Source organism: Eschscholzia californica, unplaced genomic scaffold, assembly GCF_041429995.1.
Source record: "Eschscholzia californica isolate CP2 unplaced genomic scaffold, dmEscCali1.0.p SCAF_6, whole genome shotgun sequence".
NCBI lineage: Eukaryota > Viridiplantae > Streptophyta > Magnoliopsida > Ranunculales > Papaveraceae > Eschscholzia > Eschscholzia californica.
Genome location: NW_028238483.1, coordinates 26,969,108 through 26,989,512, shown reverse-complemented (window position 1 = coordinate 26,989,512; position 20,405 = coordinate 26,969,108). Strand labels below are relative to the sequence as shown.

The 20,405-nt window shown below is 36.1% G+C and overlaps 3 protein-coding genes across 4 annotated transcripts; 2 read left to right on the top strand and 1 right to left on the bottom strand.

Moving 5' to 3' along the window:
* The first annotated feature begins 383 nt into the window (after nucleotides 1-383).
* Nucleotides 384-5,075, top strand: LOC147533034 (inactive protein kinase SELMODRAFT_444075-like). Of its 2 annotated transcripts, XM_086646976.1 has the most exons (9): nucleotides 384-776; nucleotides 842-1,525; nucleotides 1,610-1,743; nucleotides 2,025-2,119; nucleotides 2,744-3,759; nucleotides 3,839-3,999; nucleotides 4,080-4,153; nucleotides 4,238-4,568; nucleotides 4,696-5,075. In XM_086646976.1, exons 2-9 carry the CDS (start codon nucleotides 1,381-1,383, stop codon nucleotides 4,843-4,845), a joined length of 2,106 nt encoding a protein of 701 aa, XP_086503102.1. In that variant the 5' UTR covers nucleotides 384-776; nucleotides 842-1,380; the 3' UTR covers nucleotides 4,846-5,075. The 2 variants fall into 2 exon arrangements, with proteins under 2 accessions (XP_086503102.1, XP_086503103.1); XM_086646977.1 differs by lacking the exon at nucleotides 384-776 and having other exon boundaries at nucleotides 918-1,525; nucleotides 2,025-2,135.
* Nucleotides 5,076-8,712: 3,637 nt separating this feature from the next.
* LOC147533033 (Protein kinase superfamily protein) lies at nucleotides 8,713-13,405 on the top strand. Its single transcript, XM_086646978.1, has 3 exons — nucleotides 8,713-9,958; nucleotides 11,740-11,817; nucleotides 12,015-13,405. Exons 1-3 carry the CDS (start codon nucleotides 9,211-9,213, stop codon nucleotides 13,298-13,300), a joined length of 2,112 nt encoding a protein of 703 aa, XP_086503104.1. The 5' UTR covers nucleotides 8,713-9,210; the 3' UTR covers nucleotides 13,301-13,405.
* Nucleotides 13,406-17,168: 3,763 nt separating this feature from the next.
* On the bottom strand, nucleotides 17,169-20,164 carry LOC147533032 (allene oxide synthase CYP74A2-like). The gene has a single exon (XM_086648665.1). It carries the CDS (start codon nucleotides 18,903-18,905, stop codon nucleotides 17,370-17,372), a length of 1,536 nt encoding a protein of 511 aa, XP_086504791.1. The 5' UTR covers nucleotides 18,906-20,164; the 3' UTR covers nucleotides 17,169-17,369.
* Between the last annotated feature and the right edge of the window lie 241 nt (nucleotides 20,165-20,405).

The window sequence follows — 20,405 nt, the reverse complement described above, 5'->3', positions numbered from 1 at the left end:
TCTCGGTTTCTCTCTCTAGAGAAGAAAACGGCTTTCTCTGGTCAGTTTATTATGACCAAGTTTGCTAAAGACGACGTTATCTTTAAGGGTTAAGTTCGCTTACCCGTTAAAAAGTTACTTAACTAAAAAAACATTCCTTCTTCATCTTCTTCTCTTTCTGATGGCGACCATCCGCCCATAGGGCCTCACAGCCATGATGATATTGGGCCTCACGGCCAAGAGACTATTAGCATAGTTTCTAGAATTAAGTATTTAGAGTTTCTATAATTATGAGTCTTAGCAATCAAGGAAAGTATCCTTAATAGTTATCTTTTTTCTTTATTTGAGTCTATCTAGGAAATTACAATCTCTATATAAGAGAAGTTCGGTCTGTCTAATTAATCATCGAATTGAATATCAAATAAAAATCCTCCTTGATTGCATCTTTTCTCTTTTATTACTTCAGTTATTATTGTTTATTTTAGTTTATCGTTAGATTTATCAATGAGTTCTTCTATTATTACGCTTCCGCAAGAATCTACATCACTTTCCTTCTTCTTTCCTCTTATCTCTCTCTATTGGCGAAGAGGGTGCTCCCCTTTGTTGGTAATAAAGCGATGAGCTCTCCTTCATCCGCAATAATGAGAGGAGGAGGAAGAGGAGGAGAAGGTTGCTGGTCGCTGGTCGGAGCCCGCCAACAGACATCAACGATCGAACTGCAATCTTCGCCATTAAGTCAAACACTGGTTGAGATATTGCCCCTTAAACACAGAATGCCTTTAACTAAACTAGGGATTGCCATTAAGTCAAACACTGGTTGAGATATTGCCCCTTAAACACAGAATGCCTTTAACTAAACTAGGGATTACCTTCAACGAGATTGTCTGTAACAACTTTGACATTGCCTATAAAATCACCCTAATTTTGATAGGCCACTCGAAAAAGAGGGAGAAGAGATAGGATAAAAAGTAGATAGTAAAGAAAAGATTTATTTGAAAGAAGAAAGGTAAAGTTGGGAAAACCAAAAATAATTTATTTTTAACAAACTCATTTCTAACCTGCTAGGGGACTACTAACAAGTCTAAGTGGACAATATGGAGGCCAAAATATAATGAATTTGTGAGAGCTAGAATTAACCCGTTTATTTCCTTCTTAAATCCGTTTATTTCCTTCTTAAATCCGTTTATTTCCTTATTAATTAGGGGAGTTTAAATACCCGAAGTAGTCACATGGCGGTTCTTTCTTTCTTCTCTCTTTCTACTTTCTCTCTCTGAAATTGGTGTGAAGGGTAAACAACAAGACCAAACCCAAACCCAAACCTTTTTTTTTTCAAATTCAGCCAAATCCATTATTCAAATTTCTGAAGAATTCCATGGAATTAGAAGCATAAAGAATTTCGGTATGGGGAGGATACCAGTGAAGATTGTGGTGGCAGTTAGAGCAGAGAAGGAGATCTCTAAGGCTGCATTGACTTGGGTTCTCACTCATATAGCTCGTCCCGGTGACCGGATAACTCTTCTTGCTGTCTTTTCAGGCGAACCCAGAGGTAATTTTCATCAATTCTCTCTCCCTCTCTAAGTTTTCTCTGCTTCTCTCTCTCTCTTCAATTATTTGTATTTTTAAATTGTAGGGAGAAAATTATGGAGTTTTACGAGAATCGTCGGAGACTGTGCCGGTATTGACCGGGAAAATTTGCCGGACCGGATGCACCAAGTTTTAGATTCTTGCTCACAGATGGTTCTTCAGTTTCAAGATCAGAACAAGGTGAGAGCCGTGTCAATAATCTTACCCTATAAAAAACCGTTTTTTTTCATGGGTATTTTTGTCATTTCAAGAACCGAAATAATCATTATTATTCGTCCTTATTCTGACACTTTTATGTTGTCAGGGAGTTAGTTAGTTAAGTTGTCGGATTCCGGTGACCGGAATCTGACAGCAATTTTTTATTTGTTAACTAATTTATTAAATTAATAATTGAATTAGCAGATGGTTTATTTTTATTCAACTAATTAATGAAGTTTGTACTTGTAAATGTGATTGTTTAGGTGGGAATAAAGATCAAAATGGTGTCAGGATCGCCGGCCGGTGTGGTGGCAGAGGAATCAAAGAAAGCTGGAGCGAATTGGGTCATATTAGACAAGTAATTAAATGATAAAGTATTAATTTTTTTTTAATTATTTTTATATGATTTGTTTTCTTGATTTTCAATTTTCTTTAATATGGTTGGTAGCATATGCTTCACCATTTTAGAGCAAAACACAAGTTAGGGCCCCATTTTTTTGGCTTATAGATTTGTTTGATAATGTCTAAATTTTGAGAAATTATAAAGTGCAAAATTCACATTGACTAGTAACTAAAATTCCAATATTAGTTCAAAATCTGTAGGGAAAATTATCGAATTTTCAACACCGACTAAGGTTCTGATTATTTAGCAAGTAGGGAAAATAGTTTTAACGGAAATTTATTTTTCTTTAACAAATTATTTCATAGATGAAGAGTTTGATTATCTTTGGGGAACACATTTTGAATTTTTTAAACATCTTTTTCCTATTATGTTATTGAGAATTGGGGGAACTTTTTTTTTGTTTTTATGTAAATAGATAGAATGACACCTTTCGATACAAATTCTGCACTTTAGACTATATATTATACTTTAATAGTAATTGTTTCGTGTCTCTTACCGTCCGGACTAACGTAATTAGTAACCGGCCGAGTTGGGTTAGAACACATATCTAATACTAGGTAAATGCTTATGTTGTCACAGACACTTGAAGCAGGAAGAGAAGCATTGTTTGGAGAATTTAAACTGTAACATTGTTGTGATGAAACATTCAGAAGCCAAAATCATTAGACTTAACTTGGGTGGATCAGGGGAAACTGAACCATCTTTCTCTTCAACAATGGGATTAGATGCCAAAGAGTTGATTGAAAAAAGAATTAAACATTCAACTCCTGTGACCAGTCCTGAGGAACTAACATTCACACGAACAACCACCGAAGAATCGTCTCTATCAACTTCTGAACCCGAGAAATCTCCTTTCTTTGTATCTGAAAGAAACCCACTTTTTGAAGGACATTCTGCAGGGAACTCAAAGCTAATGCATAGACGTGTGGATTCAGATCAATCTGTTGCATCATTTGGCATAAATAACGAAGATCGAATTTCAACAAATTTGTCATCTTCATTATCTTGTTATAGTGAGAATGAATATTTGACTCGTCGAAAGCATACCATTTCTCGAAACTACAAATCTACAAGCAAGAAGACAAGTCATAATTCTAGGACTCTAAGAGAGAAGTTTGTTCAATTTGACGTTGAAGAAAAGATCCCAAAACCCATATCAAACCGTACCCATCTAGATCATATTTTCAACTCTGATGTAAGAGATGCAGTCTTTCTAAGCAGAATTTTGTCAGCTCCTCCTCCTCTATGTTCAATTTGTCAGCATAAAGCACCCACCTTTGGGAAACCACCAAAGTCATTCGATTATAGGGAGCTTGACGAAGCCACAAATGGGTTTTCGAAGAAGAATATATTAGCAGAAGATGGTTTTGGGTCTGTGCACCGAGGTATATTACGAGATGGTCAAGTTGTGGCTGTGAAGAAGCTAAACACAGGTTGGTCTCAAGGAGATTCCGAGTTTCGTAGGGAGGTTGGGGTTTTGAGCTGTGCACAACATAGAAATGTTGTGATGCTAGTTGGTTATTGCACAGAAGTTAGTAGGAGAGTCTTAGTTTATGAGTATGTATGTAATGGCTCTTTGGACTCCCACTTGTATGGTAATCTCTCTTTCACTTCCATCTACCACATAACTCTGCATTTTTTCGACATATAATCATATCCGTTTTCCTTGAGCAGGAAACAAGAGAACCCCTCTAGATTGGAAATCACGGGTTAAGATTGCGATTGGGGCGGCAAGAGGTTTGAGGTACCTACATGAAGATTGCAGAGTGGGGTGCATTATACATAGAGACGTGAGGCCTAACAATATTCTCCTTACCCACGACTTCGAACCACTGGTATTTATGTTCTTCTAGGTTGAAGTCTTTTGTAGTTATATTAATTTCAGTTTTAGAATCATGAAGATTGTCTACTCTAGGTTGGGAATTTTGGACTAGCAAAATGGAAACCGGGATCTGCTCAATTCGAGGAGCGTCTAATTGGAGCAGTCGGGTACATTTTAATCAAATATATGGTGGTAACATTTGGTCGCCTATCGTGATGATTATAAGATGATAGTAGTAACTTATTTTTCAGGTATCTTGCACCAGAGTTCACAGAGGGGCAAAAAATTACTGAAAAAGCAGATGTTTATGCATTTGGGGTGGTGTTATTAGAGCTAATTACAGGTAGAAAGACAATTGGTATGGCTCGTTCCAAAGGACAGCAATTCTTAGCCGAATGCTCTCGCCCTCGGTTGGTACTAGAAGAAGAAACTCAAGACCTATCAATAAATAATTATCAATTGCTTGATCCATGCCTTCATTCCAATCAACTTCAAAACTTTTCGTATCAACTAAGAGCCATGGCTCAAGCTGCTTCGTTATGCCTACGGCGAGACCCTGAGTCTCGACCCTCTATGTCTAAGGTCTTTCACCTCTGTCCATAACTCTACTTCATCACTCTCAATTTAGTACTATATAGTAGGTATTTGTGTGTGTCTGTGTCTTTTTAGTTGGTAGAAACTAAAAATTGTTATTGTTATTTGTTTTTAGGTCCTTAGAATCCTAGAAGGAGGGGATTCGATCATTCCTCTGGGTCATGACTCGGACTCTGTGGGCAGCAGAAGCCAGCGGTTACACGGACTTAGCTCACGTGCTCGAATAGGATCAATGGGAAGTCATGCCCGTAAGCTTTCCCATTAAGAACTGAACACGTTATATTTTAAGTTTGAGTTTATACATGAACCACATATATCTATTTTTTTTTCGTTTTTCTTTTTGCCACGATACGAAATGGTTTTTGTTAATAGTTATAGTGTATTACTTACTTAATGACAATGTCAAATGGTTGTTTCTGAGATTCAACATATTTGACACTTTCTCAAACTTTACTAAAAGTTTCCCCAAGTGGACAACATGAAACATTCACTTCATACTTTACAGCTCTTATCATGTTACTTTTGATTGTTTTTTTCTTTGTTGTTTGATAGCTTCATGTTTAAGTAAAATCAAGAAATATCAGTCCTGTTAATTAGTTAGAACCTGACACAAGATTTAATACTCTACATTAGTAGTAAGGAAGTTTATCTAGTTCGGTCCCGTAACACTGAATGAAGGTACGCAGAGATCATCTCGGCACGTTGAGCCCTGGTATGCCTCGAGGTAAGAGAGAAGTGTCAGTTCGGCACTTGCGCCCTACTTTGTTTTGAAACAAAAGTGAGTGGTGTACTGGACCAAACTCGACGTCTCAAACTTAGTTCTACCTGAAGAACATTAGTCATGTAGAAGGCCAGATAGAGCCAAAGACCCACCTTTCATAGACAAACCGTTAGGTATCAGGAGATACACACTCAACAAATATTATTCTCTCAAACGACCATACGTACGTGACTACCATATAGACCGGCGTCTTTTCACTATCTTATCTTGGTCGTGCATGTCACAAGCTTACAAAACCTATATAAGGATATCAGATTTTCCTTAGTGAAGGATAAAGTCATCTTTTCAACAAAAAAAGAAGGATAAGGTCGTCTTGTCCACTCTCACTCATTAAATTGCTTCCTTAAACTGCAAAAATACCCAACTGACTTAGGCGTCCGAGCTTCTCCTACTTTTACGTTATTGTTCTACCTGAGTCAACCGAGCAAGAAGAAAGTTCACCAGTGGGATCAAAAGGACTAATTTAGTAGGACTCCAATTTCAATTGAGCCTACTAAACAATTGAATTCCAAATATAGAACAAAGTTACCTGACAACGAATAGGAGATGAAACATATTGAGAGGCAAGCTTCAAACTGTATCCCCAAGTTGAAGATCCTTAGAAAAAAACAAATGTTCAAACTCAAATCGAAAGGTTTATTTGTTAGTTACTGAATTAGTCATCATCAGAGAACAATTGAATTTTAAATGGGCAGACAAATTGAACAACGAATCTTGTCCTCCGATGCATCAATAAAGTTCTTTTTAGGTCATTTTGATTTTTGCGATTTTCTGAACTTAATATTCTGGTAATCCTTCTAATCCACTTGTTTCGAAAAGTTGAAAACTCTCGAAAAAGAGGACCATTATTTAATGAAGTCGACGTCAGTCTATGGTTCATTGAGTTCGAGATAATAGTCGTAGCGGTAGACCTTCATGTGATACAATGGGAGGGCTCTTGCATATCTTGTGAAAATCTACTACTGTATTAGGTCGAGGTCAAATTTATGAGGTTTGATTTCAAATGTCCCACTCTCTCAATAGGCAACTCTGAACTTGTTCATTAAATCATGGTCCTCTTTTGGTGGCGCTATTGATTGATTTCAAATGTCCTACTCTCTGAATACCCAACTCTTAACTGCACTAAGGCTTGACCAAATAAAGTGTGGGTGGTATTGGGCTTCTTTCACCCCAAAAGCTAGTTTAAGAGGTAAGACTTCTCCCACACTTATTAACACACCCCCTGCCCCTTCCACAACGAATGTGGGATTAACCTAACATGAAGAAGAATTTCACAAATATTTGAGTTTTATTAGCATAGATGTATTAAACAATTGAACAAGTACACCTGTATGAATATCCAGAAATGAAATATTTGGCAAATTCATGATTATCATGCTGATATGTACTGTATCAAATAATTCATTAACACTCTCCCTAGCTATCTCAAATATTTGAGTCGATAAAGATCGTGATGGAAGAGAAAGTCGATGAAGAGGGGAAGAAATTATAACTAAAGTGGGCGAATGAATTCTCTTCTTTGAGATAGGATTCATTTATATCTGGTAACGAACGAATTATGAATAATAAGATAGTACCTATAGGTTCATTACAGGATTTTCAACAAAAAAAGGTTCATTACAGGATATAAATGAAGCATCCGTATTTATTTTGAGATTAGGGCAAGCTGGGGGAGACCATTTAGTATTTTTGGGCTCACGAAAGTTCTTGTTGTGGGAGACTGATCCGAGTCCAAAGCCTTGCTTTGGGTTTTGGATGGGTCGATCTGTGCCCGGAGGCCAATAGATGTTTGGGGGTAAAAGGAGATTGGCCTTAGCCCTTAGTCAATCTCATCCCCCACGGGCTAACATCAATTTTTTCGGGTATTTTTAGCCCCTCCAAACTAAGAAACTCTTACCTGCATAACTTGTACTTTTGGTTAGAATCACTTAGATCTGTATAGAAACAAAAAGCTTGCATATGTAGTACGGCATTAGTTTCTAAGGCAGTCTCTGAATAAGACATGCGAAGACACCTAGTTCGGAGACGATAAAGACAAGGCCATAGGATCCTAGTGAACAATCGAAATATCTTTACAACTAAAATATCTAAAGGAAAAAATGTATCATAATAGCGATTGTCTGACAAATACTTAAGATGTTATTTCAACATCTGAAGCTTGAAATAACTCCCCTCCTTAAATCTGCATGGGTGGAAGTTGAGTAATTGCTACCCTGGTTTATCATCTTTTTCTTTAATTTCCCAAAGATGAAAGTCAAAGTGGAAGGTGTGTAGTTAAAACAATAGGGACATGTTTAATTACATCTCACACTAAATATGTAACAGTGACAGCCATTAGATATTGTATTTCTAACTCAACTTACTTTAGCATAGATATTGTGATCTTTATTCAATTCTCATTTCTCAAAAGAAAAAGAAGAGGGTCTAACCTAGAAGAGTACTCATTTAATTTCTTGCCTTTGAAGTTATAGTGAGAGAAATTATGAATTCAAGTACTGGAGGAGCACTATAGTGGGACCAAGAAGATTTATTGAAATTTTACCTGAATTGGTGTGCCAAACTTGCAGTTTTGACTTTTGACCATTGAGATAGATATTAAATACTTTGTGAGTGAGCCGGAAAAGTATGAAGGTTCAAACTTTAATGCCTCATTTCTTATTCAACAAAACATAAAGTTAGCCCAACTCCATTCAATAAGTTTTGTTTTTCCTTTGCAAAGAGGTCTTATTAGATTTGAGTAGATAACACTTTGGGTTGTTTGGGTAAAGGAATCTTGATTTGTAAGGGTACATAATTTTAATTAGATAGGATTCTTTTATGTCTTAGGTAAATCTAAATGAAAAATTTAACTATACTTTGGTGCTCTTAAACCAAGAATTTTACTACTTACATTGAGTTCATTTGCCAATAACTTAAAATCTATTCGTGCACATCCTTAGGAAGGTAAGAGCATTAAACTATTTTTTTTTTGTTGACCAAGTATTAAACTCATTATCTTATACTAGTATTTGTTTAGAGAAGTGTTACCCGCTAAATTACAATTAATTTCTTTGAATGGCTTAGGTTTTCAAAATTTTATTTATGAGTTAGTTGTGTGGGAGGGCCCTTGACTTTTTTTTTTTGTTAAGAGGAGGGCCCTTGACTTTTAGTCTTTGAGACAATGACCTTGTTCTTTGAGACAAAAAATAACACCCCCTCTCCCACGCCCCACGTACCGCGGGATAAATGGATAATAGAGAACATGTGTTACTATCGGGCTATCAAGTGTGGGTTTAGACCTTTCAACAAAAAAACCAAAAAAAATTGTGGGGTTAGACTTTCTTCAATTTAAATCTTTAATTACAAAAAAATAGAAAACATTACTAATAATATCCCATATCACAATTGTCTAGAAACTTGTGTAAGTGTTAATACTCGATCAAATAAAATTATGGATTAGTCAACCTCCTCTAATCATGAATTATGTTTTTCTGTTATTGGGGGGCAATACCAAATCAATTGACTAATCTATGAAAGGGCAATTTCGGTAAAATGATCAATAAAATACTTTCATGCATCTTTTTCCTTCTAGTCCTTCGACCAAAATAATCACGGTGAGAGAAAGTGGAAGAAGAGATAGAGAGAGAGAAAGAAGCTTTATTGAATGAACTTCATAGCCATAGGGTTTTCCTCTTATTCTTCATCATCTTTATGAACCTTACAAGTGCTACAGAAACAGATGAAGAAAATCATTTTAGGGTTTCACTTCGACTTATTCAAGCTACTATAATCTACTTAGGATTGCACAGTTATTTCATGTTTTCTAGTTCAAATTCGAATCTGATCTTCAATTTTAAGGGGTAAAAAGAAATGAACTATCACTTTCTTCTACTCGTCTCGATTTTGATTATCTCATTGATTGTCTCTCAAGCTTCGTCTTCTTGTAACCGATCATGCGGCGCCGGCGCCGAGAATCAACTTCCATTTCCGTTTGGTTTCTCAGGTGACTGTGAAATTCGTTTAAATTGTAACAAAAATGGAAAAATTTACATAGGCGATTTCCAGGTACGGAACGTAACATCTGATAATCTCATAGTTGATTTACCAGAGAGATGTGACCGTCAAATTGAAACCCTAAAAGATCTCTTCAATCGGAATTATCAATTAACATATCAAAACGGATTGTTATTAGGAAATTGCAGTTCTAAGATTCATAAATGTAAAGTACCAACAACTGTTGTGGAAACTAATTTCGAGTTCAATAGTTGTAATAATTTGAGCTGTTTTTCCAATTCAGAGGAAGAAGAAGAAGAAAAATTGATGAAGAAAAATTTCATGGATTTTGGGAGTATTAATCGAAGTGGTTGTAAAACGTTATTCTCATCAATTGCCCTAGGAAATATGAAATCTGATTTTAATTCTTCTTCAGTTTCTTTACAATTTCAAACACTTCAACTTGAATGGTGGTTAGAAGGATCTTGCTCTGATCATCTCTGTTCATCTCATTCAAATTGTACGGATTTGATTTCGCCGTTCAATAATCGATCAGGATTCCGGTGCCGATGTGAAGATGGTTATGAAGGAGATGGATTTCGTAGAGGGAAAGGTTGCCGGAAAGGTAAGATCTCAGATTTACTCACTAGTCGTTAAATTTAGTTACTTTATTTATTAAATTTAATTACACAATTAAGCAAACTAAACATGGAAGTTTTAGGTATGAAATGTAGGTAGGAAAAAGACCTAATTTTGGTTTTATTTGTTTAAGTGTATTATGGTCATTTTTGAAAATTATTCTCAAAGGTTCATGAAATGTCTATGATTCTATCAAATTCTCAACAACCTAGCATTTACTAGAGCTTGGGAAGTTTACCAAAATACCCTTCAACCCTATGGTCGAGCAAGGAGGAGATTTTTAAGGTTCGAGACACGCTGACAATTCAAAAAAAAAAAAAAAATAGTGAAGGAAGTATTTGGAATGGGGCTGGTCAGAGTTGGAAAGTTGAAAACTACTCCATCTTGAGATTGCGGTCTTCTCACGCTTAATGACGAAAGATAATGTTCACTGATTTTGACTTTGACTTTTTCTTTCCAATGGTTTATCTTTCCTGATATAACTAGCTAGATCACCTCCTTTCAACAAAAAAAGACTACCTAGATCATCTCCCACCCTTTTTTTGTTGAAGGATCATCTCCCACTCGACACCAATTTGTTCACTTTGAAATTCTCAGGGAATTCTCGAGATTGATACACATCTCTATAAAACGATGAAATACGATAGGTGAATGGTTGAAGTCAAAGTGGGTGTTGGGTTTACGATCATTAGAACTATAAATAGATTAATCTCTTTATTTAGAAAGAAATCCACCCTTGATGAAATTATGTTTGAATGAATAATAATATACTAATATAATACAATTTTATTATGTATAACAATTGATACGACGTCATCTGACGTTTACGAATCTTCGAATATTGAGAATAGTAAATGAGTTGTCAGATTTTGTTATGTCAACTATTGTGTATAGACAAGTTGACAAGCATTGTTGTTGAGCTAAACTTTGATTTTTGATTTGGTAGGGTGGATTTTTTAAAGGTTTATATGTTTTGAAGAAGCTTCCTAGGATGATAATAATTCTCTAATGCAGGTGGCTTAGAATATAAGATGCTTGATCAAAGTCAAAAGTTCATAACTAAGAAACCTAATTAAGATTAAAAAGAAAAAGTCAGAACATTAACACATTTTTAATTCAATTCATGGTCTTCTTTTTGCATGTTACACCCAACTTGTCTTTACAACTCACAACTGGTTTGTAGGTCCTACATGAAGTGATCTACATGATGAGCAGGTGATCCTGCTAGAACCTAGCATTTGGATCATCTCTATATAGATTAAATTTGTTGTAAGTGAAGTGTAATATAAGTTTGATGTAAGAACCTAAAAAACGCAGGGGTCTTGAATAGAATAGAGATGTTATTAGCATCTTCTGCTCGATTTAAAACAAGTTATATTTCTAGATTATATACTATTAGGACACAATGACATATTTCTGATTTGACCTGTCCATTATGATAATTCTAGTAGCTCGTTGGGGGAAATGGTACCGATCAACCGGAGAAGTCTCCCTGATTCCATGCCCATCGTGATCTGCAATGGAAATAATGCTGGTAGTCAAGCGATTAAACTGTCACGAACAAAATATTGACTCTTAACGATTTACTAACACTACACTACGGTTATGCCATTTTACCATTGAAGTATTGAACCTCTATGTAATTTGGTGTCAAACTTAAAACTTCTGAATGTCTGTGAGAGCTTGAGTCATTGTGTTTGTCACTTCCAAATTTTATGCGAAATCAGCATTTATCTCTGCTGACGATTTCACTTTTCCACCTAGCAGCTTCTTCCAGCTGTAATCCTTCTAAGTACATGTCCGGGCAGTGTGGAGGAACTACTAGAGTTGTTGTTCTAGTTGGAGGTAATCTTCTTTCTTTATCTCATAACTATTAATTTCATAACCATTAAAACCCTGAAGTTTCCCAATATTTTGACTTGCTTAGTTAGTTAAGTAGTTTGTTGCTACGGAAGCACAACCTAAGGCACAAGATGGGTTCTCAAATATGGTATCTTTTACTCTCAAGGTTGAAAATCTCAACTTAATTTTGTACATTTCAGGTATCGTAGCTGGAGCCTTTTTTATGGCTGGTTTGGCTCTTCTCTGCTACTGCATCAGACGACGATCCACTTCCAGTCACCAAAGGAACACTAAAAAACTATTATCCCAAACAATGGGTAGCTCAAGCATACCATTTTACAGCTACAGAGAAATCGAGAAAGCCACAAACAACTTCTCAGAAGAACATAGGCTAGGAACAGGGGCTTACGGGACTGTTTACGCTGGGAAATTTCACAACGATGAATGGGTCGCCATAAAGAAAATCAGGCATCGTGATACTGACGGCATAGAGCAAGTAATGAATGAGGTCAAGCTCCTATCATCCGTGAGCCATCCTAATCTTGTTCGTCTTTTAGGTTACTGTGTAGAAAGAAGTGAGCAGATACTTGTTTACGAATACATGCCTAATGGCACCTTAGCTCAGCATCTACTAAGGGAGAGAGGGAAGGCCCTTCCTTGGACTATCCGCCTAACCATCGCCACTGAAACTGCACAAGCTATTGCTCATCTCCACTCGGCCAAAAATCCACCTATATTTCACAGAGACATTAAGTCCAGCAACATACTCTTAGACTTCAACTTCAACTCAAAAGTCGCAGATTTTGGTCTTTCTAGAGTGGGAGTGGGAATTACGGACTCGTCCCATATCTCGACTGCTCCACAAGGGACACCAGGGTATGTTGATCCTCAATACCATCAAAACTTTCACCTTTCAGATAAAAGTGATGTTTATAGCTTTGGGGTGGTTCTGGTTGAGATTATAACTGCACTAAAGGTGGTGGATTTCTCTCGGCCACAAAGCGAGGTGAATTTAGCTGCACTTGCCATAGAAAAAATTGGTAAGGGTTGTATCGACGAGATTATAGATCCATATCTTGAACCAAATAGAGATGCCTGGACACTTTCCTCTGTGCATAAAGTGGCAGAAATGGCATTTAGATGCCTTGCTTTTCACAGGGACATGAGACCTTCAATGATGGAAGTAGCTAGTGAACTAGAAAATATCAGGCAGAGTGCTTGGGCATCAATGGAGGAAAATATCGGCATAGCATCCTCGGCCGCTTCAATGTGTTCGTCTGTGTGCGATGAAAGTGAGAAATCAAAAGGGTTAACGGTTAAGAAGGTGATGGATAGCCAGAGATTAGTGTTGTCACAGAGGAGTAACAATATTCCTACTTCTATTGAAGAATTGAAAGATAGCTCTCCTGTATCTGTTCATGATCCATGGTTCAGTGAACAAAGTTCACCATCATCAAACAGTTTATTGGAGAATGTAATTAATTGAAGTTAATGATCAGTTTCATATTGTTACCACAAGAAAATTGGATAGACTCTTCAACTACAAAAAAGCAACAATTCATTCAAATGACGACTCAAGTATTGTTAAAAAGTAAGGTTTCTTCCAAATTATATCAAAAGACCGATCACAGATCGACTGCATGTCTTGTTTGAACGAATCAGATTCAAATGACTAGGGTTTAGGCTTACACAAAAAGAATAAATAATCAAACAAACACTGATTAGCCTAATAATCATGTAAAACTGAGATTCAGTGGTAAAATTTTAGACTCATGACAAGATGAAAGTTCTCAAAGAAAGAATAAGATGAAAGTTGGTTGGTAGAAATGTTGAAGTCTTTTATTTTTTACTTAAACATAGGGTTGGATTAGTTTGAAATCTAAAGGAACTTGCGGGGGGCCGGAGTCATAATTCTAACTTAGGGTACGCTAGCTTAAAATTATTAGTTATTTTCTACATTCAACCTATATGTGGTTGCAAAGTATAATTTGAAGACAACTTTATGATGAATGTGGTATGTTTTCTATCATAATCCTCGTATTAATCTTAACCTTCTAACCCAACCCAAAAGTTGCTTGAGTGAAACCTAAGAAAAAATGATTAAAGTTGAAGTAACAAAAGATAGAAGGGTAGAAAAGAATCTGGTCATAACCTTGGGGTGCTACTTAAAATTGAACAGGAAAGAGGGGTGAAAAATGAATTGATCCAGATTGGGCCACTTTCCCACGATGAATAGTGGTGTTCTGTTTAATTTGTGAAGTAGGGGGTGCCCTTACAAATTCCCTTTAGAAGGGTGGCCTCACTAATTATCTCACTAGTTCTGTTAGAAAATTAGCTTAAGGACCCCAGAACTGGTATCCCAAAGCAAGGCTTTGCTCGCTTTTGACCAAGACCGTCCCTGACTACTAGCCATAAATTCGTTTTATCTTTAATATGTCAAAGTTAGACTTTTCTTACTGATTATATGAAATAATGACCTCTAAAGAGGAACTTTCCCCCACCCTTCACAAGAGGAATACGCCCCAGTGAGACAACAAAAGTAAAACACGTGAAAATCATAATCATGAAGACTTTTTATGTCTATTGGATCATACATATATGTTGAACTTAATATATAGATGATTGTTTTAGCAAATTCTGCCCAACCTTTAAATATGTTTGCATTTCTTCTCTAAAAAAAACAGTACATGTAAGACATTTTCCATAACGAAATTTTCATCAAGAATAATAGGTTTTTCTTTCTCGGCCATAGTCACACTTTCCTCCAGTAATTGTACGGGACACGAGTTGATCTTTCTAACATGATGAAGATCACTAAATGTTCGCGTCATGTGGTTAGAAACACCCGTGTCTATAATCCAAGACATTCAACTTACCTATCATCTTCTCAGTTGTAGCAAGTTTTGTTCTGTCTACCGTCTGAAGAAGCGGCTGCCTCTGTTCGGCATCAAACTTTGGTGGTGTTATTGAGTCGTTTACCTTAATCATTATTCTATGTTCGTTTGAGTCAGTTTGAACAGTGATAGAACGGTGACCACCTCGATGACTTCAATCTCTTCGGGAACTCGATTGACTTCTTCCTTGTTTGTTTGCTTTGCCATTTTTGCGAGGTCAATCACCTCACCATCCAAGATATACATTTAAGGTAAAAAAAACTCTCTGATTCATATCCATTGCGGTTGCAATATGAACACACCAAGTTGGATTTCTCGTCCATTTGTCTGTGTTTTAACATCAAGAGCCATGAATATATCTCCCGATTCCTGCTTTTCTCGAGAAAACAATTGACTTGTTCTTCTTGAATCAACGTTGAGTACACCTCGTTCAGATTAGGATGTGGGTTTGAGCTAAGATATTAGATTTTCCCGTGCCATTGACATTCTCGTCTAACCCCATAAGGAATGAGTGTGCTTTTTCTTCTTCCCGTTTCTTCTCCAAAACTGATATGATATCACAGGTACACCTTCCACATTTGAACGTCGATAACTGTTCATAATATCCAAGTTCATCACAAACTTTCTTAAGTCGTTTATAGTAGTCTATAGTAGTCATACCTCTTTGCTCGCAATTAGCAAGTTCAAACTTCAATTGTTGAACTCGTGGCTAACTAGTGATAGAAAATTGATTTCGAATATCATTCCCAAAAAACCTATGCTACCTCCACATGCGAGATTGTAGATCCTAAAGTCGGTTCAATAGTATTATGAATCCACGAAACCAATAGTAAATTAATCGTCCACCAATCTTCATAATCACCAATTTATCGTTGGTTCAACCATGTTCAATCGATTAACTCAAACTTCTTTTGATCAACAAACCAAGATTACTAAAAGAACTAATATCAACAACAAACAAATACTATACATGTACACCTACTCTCTTATAATCTACGATTGACAATCCAAAATACAATATTACCAAATATTCACAATATTACATTTTGCTTTACGGAAATTTATAAACGCGTGATGTAGATTGTTGCGGAAGCGTAAAAGTAATGGAATCCACCATTCTTAATAAACTAAACTAACGAAATAAAACTGATAAAATAACGATAAACAATAAACTTGATTAATAACTTGATTAATAATAAACTTGGTTGATAATATTCTCTGATCTGGTTAACAAAGACAGACTAGACTTCTCTTATATAGAGATTGTACTTTCCTAGATAGACTCAAATAAGGAAATAAGATAACTACTAATAATACTTTCCTTGATTGCTAAGACTCATAATTATGGAAACCCTAAATACTTAATTATAGAAACTACGCTAATGTAGCTTCTTGACCGTGAGGCCCACTATCACCATGGCCGTGAGGCCCAATAGGAAGATGGTCTCCATCATACTCCCCCGCTGCGGAACAACTTGCCCCCAAGTTGGTGTTGTCATAAAGCGGATCGTCCAAGTAATGAGGATATATATCAGCGATGTTGAAAGTAACTTCGGCGACGAGTTTGAAGGCAATCCTTAGTTCCCACTTTTCACGAAAATTGACGAAAATCCGAAGAAGAAAAATATTGACAATATCACCAATTATAATGTGAAACATATATTGCCAAGATACTCGCAAAAGCAATACCAACATAGATACGTCTAGTAAATTGCGACATCGCCCGTCGTCTTTTAGTTTGACGAAAGAGGTCACATATACAACCTGTCTTGTTCTTGGAAAAACAATGGATGGCCATGAAGATTCGTTTGTATGATTCTTTGAAGTTGAAAGCCATGAAGAAATCAATAGAGGAGAAATTATTTTATGATTCGACACAACTAATTCGTCTCCCGGAATCATATATGGATCAAACAACTTATTCGAGCTTGTGTTAGTCAGTTGAATTTCTTCTTCTTGATCTGTCTCATCGAAATTTTCTTCCTCCATTATTGAAAAACTAGGATTTATTTTATCAAGAAAATCTCCTTCAACAGTATCGACCATGGTAATTTCGGACAACTTATTCGAGCTTGTGTTAGTCAGTTGAATTTCTTCTTCTTGATCTGTCTCATCGAAATTTTCTTCCTCCATTATTGAAAAACGAGGATTTATTTTATCAAGAAAATCTCTTTCATCACGCGTCTCCTAAAGCTTTAAAGGATCCTCTTTCACTCACAAGTTTTCCTCCATGTTTGCCTTGAGGTAGGCGCCTTCACTCACAAATTTTCCTCTTATGAAGATGGTAGGCGCCTTTAATAATTACAAAGACATCTTTAAAAGTCTTTGAAAGTCTATTTGCTTTAAACAGATTGTTCATTAAAATGCACACGAAATAGTAGAAAGAAGATTAGATTGTGTCGGTATCACAGTATTAATACTGTATCCCCTAAATTATTGAATCTCATAAGTCACCAAATATTGCTAAAATCTCCCACTTTATTACATCATTTCAATTCATCCATACATTCATATCTTCTTGAAAATAGAAAAACATGAAAGGGTGGCTACCCATTTATTCATTTTATATTAATATGTACGTAGAAAATCAAGGTCCCCTTTTCCATGACCCCACACTTCATTTCTCATCCCCCACATCTATAATGGCTCTCTTTATTTCTATCAAGTACTGGCACGTTTAACAGAAGTAATTGTAACGGCAGAACCTAACGGAGAAGTATCCACTTCAACTTCGAATGACTCATAACGAAGAAACAATTCCACCACCAATAATCTTGACACAAACACCACAAAATCCTTACCTGCACATTGTTTATTACCCACTGACGGTTCTTCAGTCTCTGGTCCGTTAGACCATAATACATACTTCAACAATTTCTCACCTTCCGGTCCCATAAACCTATCCCCTATGAACTCTTCACCATTCTCAAATATTTTGGGGTCTTTTGTGGCAAATGGTTGAAACCCAAATAACATCTCTCCTTTCTTAATCTCAAATGCATTTTCATGGTTTTCAATCACTAAATCTTTCTTAGCTCTTGCATATTGTAACGGGACGGGTGGTTCGATACGTAACGTTTCGTATACGACTGACTTCATTAACGGCATTTCTTCCATTGACTTCATTGTTAACTTTCCGCCGTTAGATTCGACTATTGTTCTAATTTCCTTACCCAACTTGTTTTGTAATTTGGGTCCTGCTTTCCCAATCCATTTTAACAAGTTTGGGAAAAGAATTTTCATTCCTCCAAATGTATTAAAACATGTAGCAAAGAGAATATTATGACAAGCTTCATCTTTGTTGATACCTAATTTTTCTGCCTCATCAAGAATTTGAGTTGCAGATTCAGAAAAGTAATCATAAAGCTTTTGATAACTTGATTTTGCAAGAAATGCAGGTAATGGGAAGGTATGAAGAAGTGGGTCTTCAATAAACCATGGTAGACCAAGAGATAGAATTGGATGAAGGTTCAAGCCCACCCATGTTTGTATATGTTTAGGTCCATCTGTACCGAGTTTGGTCTCGGTTGGGTTCTTTGAAAAATAAGCACCACCTAAGAAATTAAAACAAGCTTGATCATTTAGATCATTATAAGCAACTTTCCCACTAGTTGCTATTGTTTTCTCAATAGTTTCAAAGAGCTCGGTAAAAGTGGTTTTGAATTGAGGAATGAAGAACTCACGTCTAGAACTAAGTAAGTAAAAAATAAGGGTTTTAAGCTTGGTATGCATAGGTTCAGATGGATCAAGATAAGATAGAATTCGGTACCCACCAGTGAGCTTAGTAGATGGCATGTAAGTACCCGTAAAAAGATCCGTCTTATCGACTTTTGAAATGTCGAAAAGAATAGGAAAACTTTTAGCATCAAGAAGAACAATGACTTTAGGGTCTTTAGCAATGAAAGGACCTGGTGGCATATTAGAGCGAAAGACAGTGGAGTTATACTTGTCAACACGAGATTGGAAAAACTTTTCTCTGCCTTGGAAGTAAAAGAAGTCTAGGCGGTCTTTCACGGCACCAAAAAATGGTAAACCATAGGTTCCAGGGAGGTTACGCATGGGTAGGTTCTTCTCGGAATGGGGAATGGTGCTTACAGTCCTAGGAGATGGCTCTTGGTTGGATTCGGAACGCACGGAATGGACAGATCCACCGGGAAAGATAGGGTGGATCGCTGATGAAGATGATGTGGTATTCATGGCTTGGTAGGGATTTTAGATTGTTTGAAATGTAGTTGAAGGTCTAGGGTTTGAGTGAAGATAGTTTGTTGGGAGGAAGGAGTGGAAGTTCAATTGGTTTGAGTTATGGAGTAAGATGCTTATGAATGAGTACTTTATATAGGGAGCAAGAAGGGGTCTACTAGCATGGGTAGTGTGACGTGCTTATTTTTTATTGGGCTTCTCTAATGCATATGTGTGAAAGCCTTTAAGCTTATCTATACTATAATAGATTTTTAATATTCAAGATAGTTTTAACCAATTCAATCAGCTTGCTTAAGTCTCTAAATTTTATTTGACTTAATCTAAATTGAAACTTGAAAGTATATTTTTTTTATTGTAAAGATTAAAATGATTGTTGTTAAATATTTGTGTTTAAGAAAGAAGAAAAATTATTTTAATCTACTTGGATTGCAGACAATTTAATACTGCTTCTTATCGGTAGAGTTATACTACATTAAATATTTCTAAAACGCAATAATATAAAATTAAAATTACATGATGATTTTGAGTTACCTTCGCCTAAAACAATGATTTTGAGTTACCTTCGCCTAAAACAATGATATTGAGTAAGGTCATGAGCCAAACTTTGAGATTATAGGGCTGCTTTTCAACCCATGAGGTTTTCGAGTGAATAAAGAAGGTCAAAACTATATTAAAGAAAAAAGTGTCAAAATTATAAAAATGTGTAGGTCGTGGCAGAGACTATTCCCCTCAAGGAGATAGTTCCGTAAGTGTTCAAGAGTGGGACCTTTCATTTTGAGACGCCAACCCTTCCCCATAAGAGCATCTCAATGGGACAATCAAATTCTAAAACTTAGAGTGTCACTTAAGATTCATAGAGGTTTTGTTAAAAAAATCTTCTCCACTGGAACACTCTACTAGACACTCTATTATGATATGGAGTATTTATTAATAGAGACTCTCAAGAGAGACACTCTCAAATTAGAATGTCTACTTGAGACTCTCGAAGTGTCAATACTTTATCTCTATTGAATTTAAGAGTGTCATGTATATTAAATAGAAGTGTTTTAGAGATCTCTATTGGAGACTAAAAAAATTTAAAGTGTCTCCATAGTGACACTTGACAACTAGGAAATTTAGAGTGTCCCATTAGAGATATTGACCCCAACAATCTATTGAAATTTTGTATCCATTGAAAACATGTTTTTTTTTTGTTGAAATATTGAAAACATGCTTTCTCACAAGCCGAATAAATCAATAGGTAAAAAAGGAAAGAAAGAAAATGACATTTTGACAAAAATATTGGTACTACCACACACTACGTGTGAAAATACCAGAAGAACACTAACTAATCAAAAAATGACGTTTATATCCTTGTCTTCATTTATATTTTTCCAGTTTTTTTTTTGGGTTATTTTGCGAAAGGGTCGTACATAAGTACCAGGGTTTGTCAAAGGAGCATGACCTTTTATTATTTTGCAAAGGGGTCGTGGACTAGTATTGACCAGTAAAGTTTTA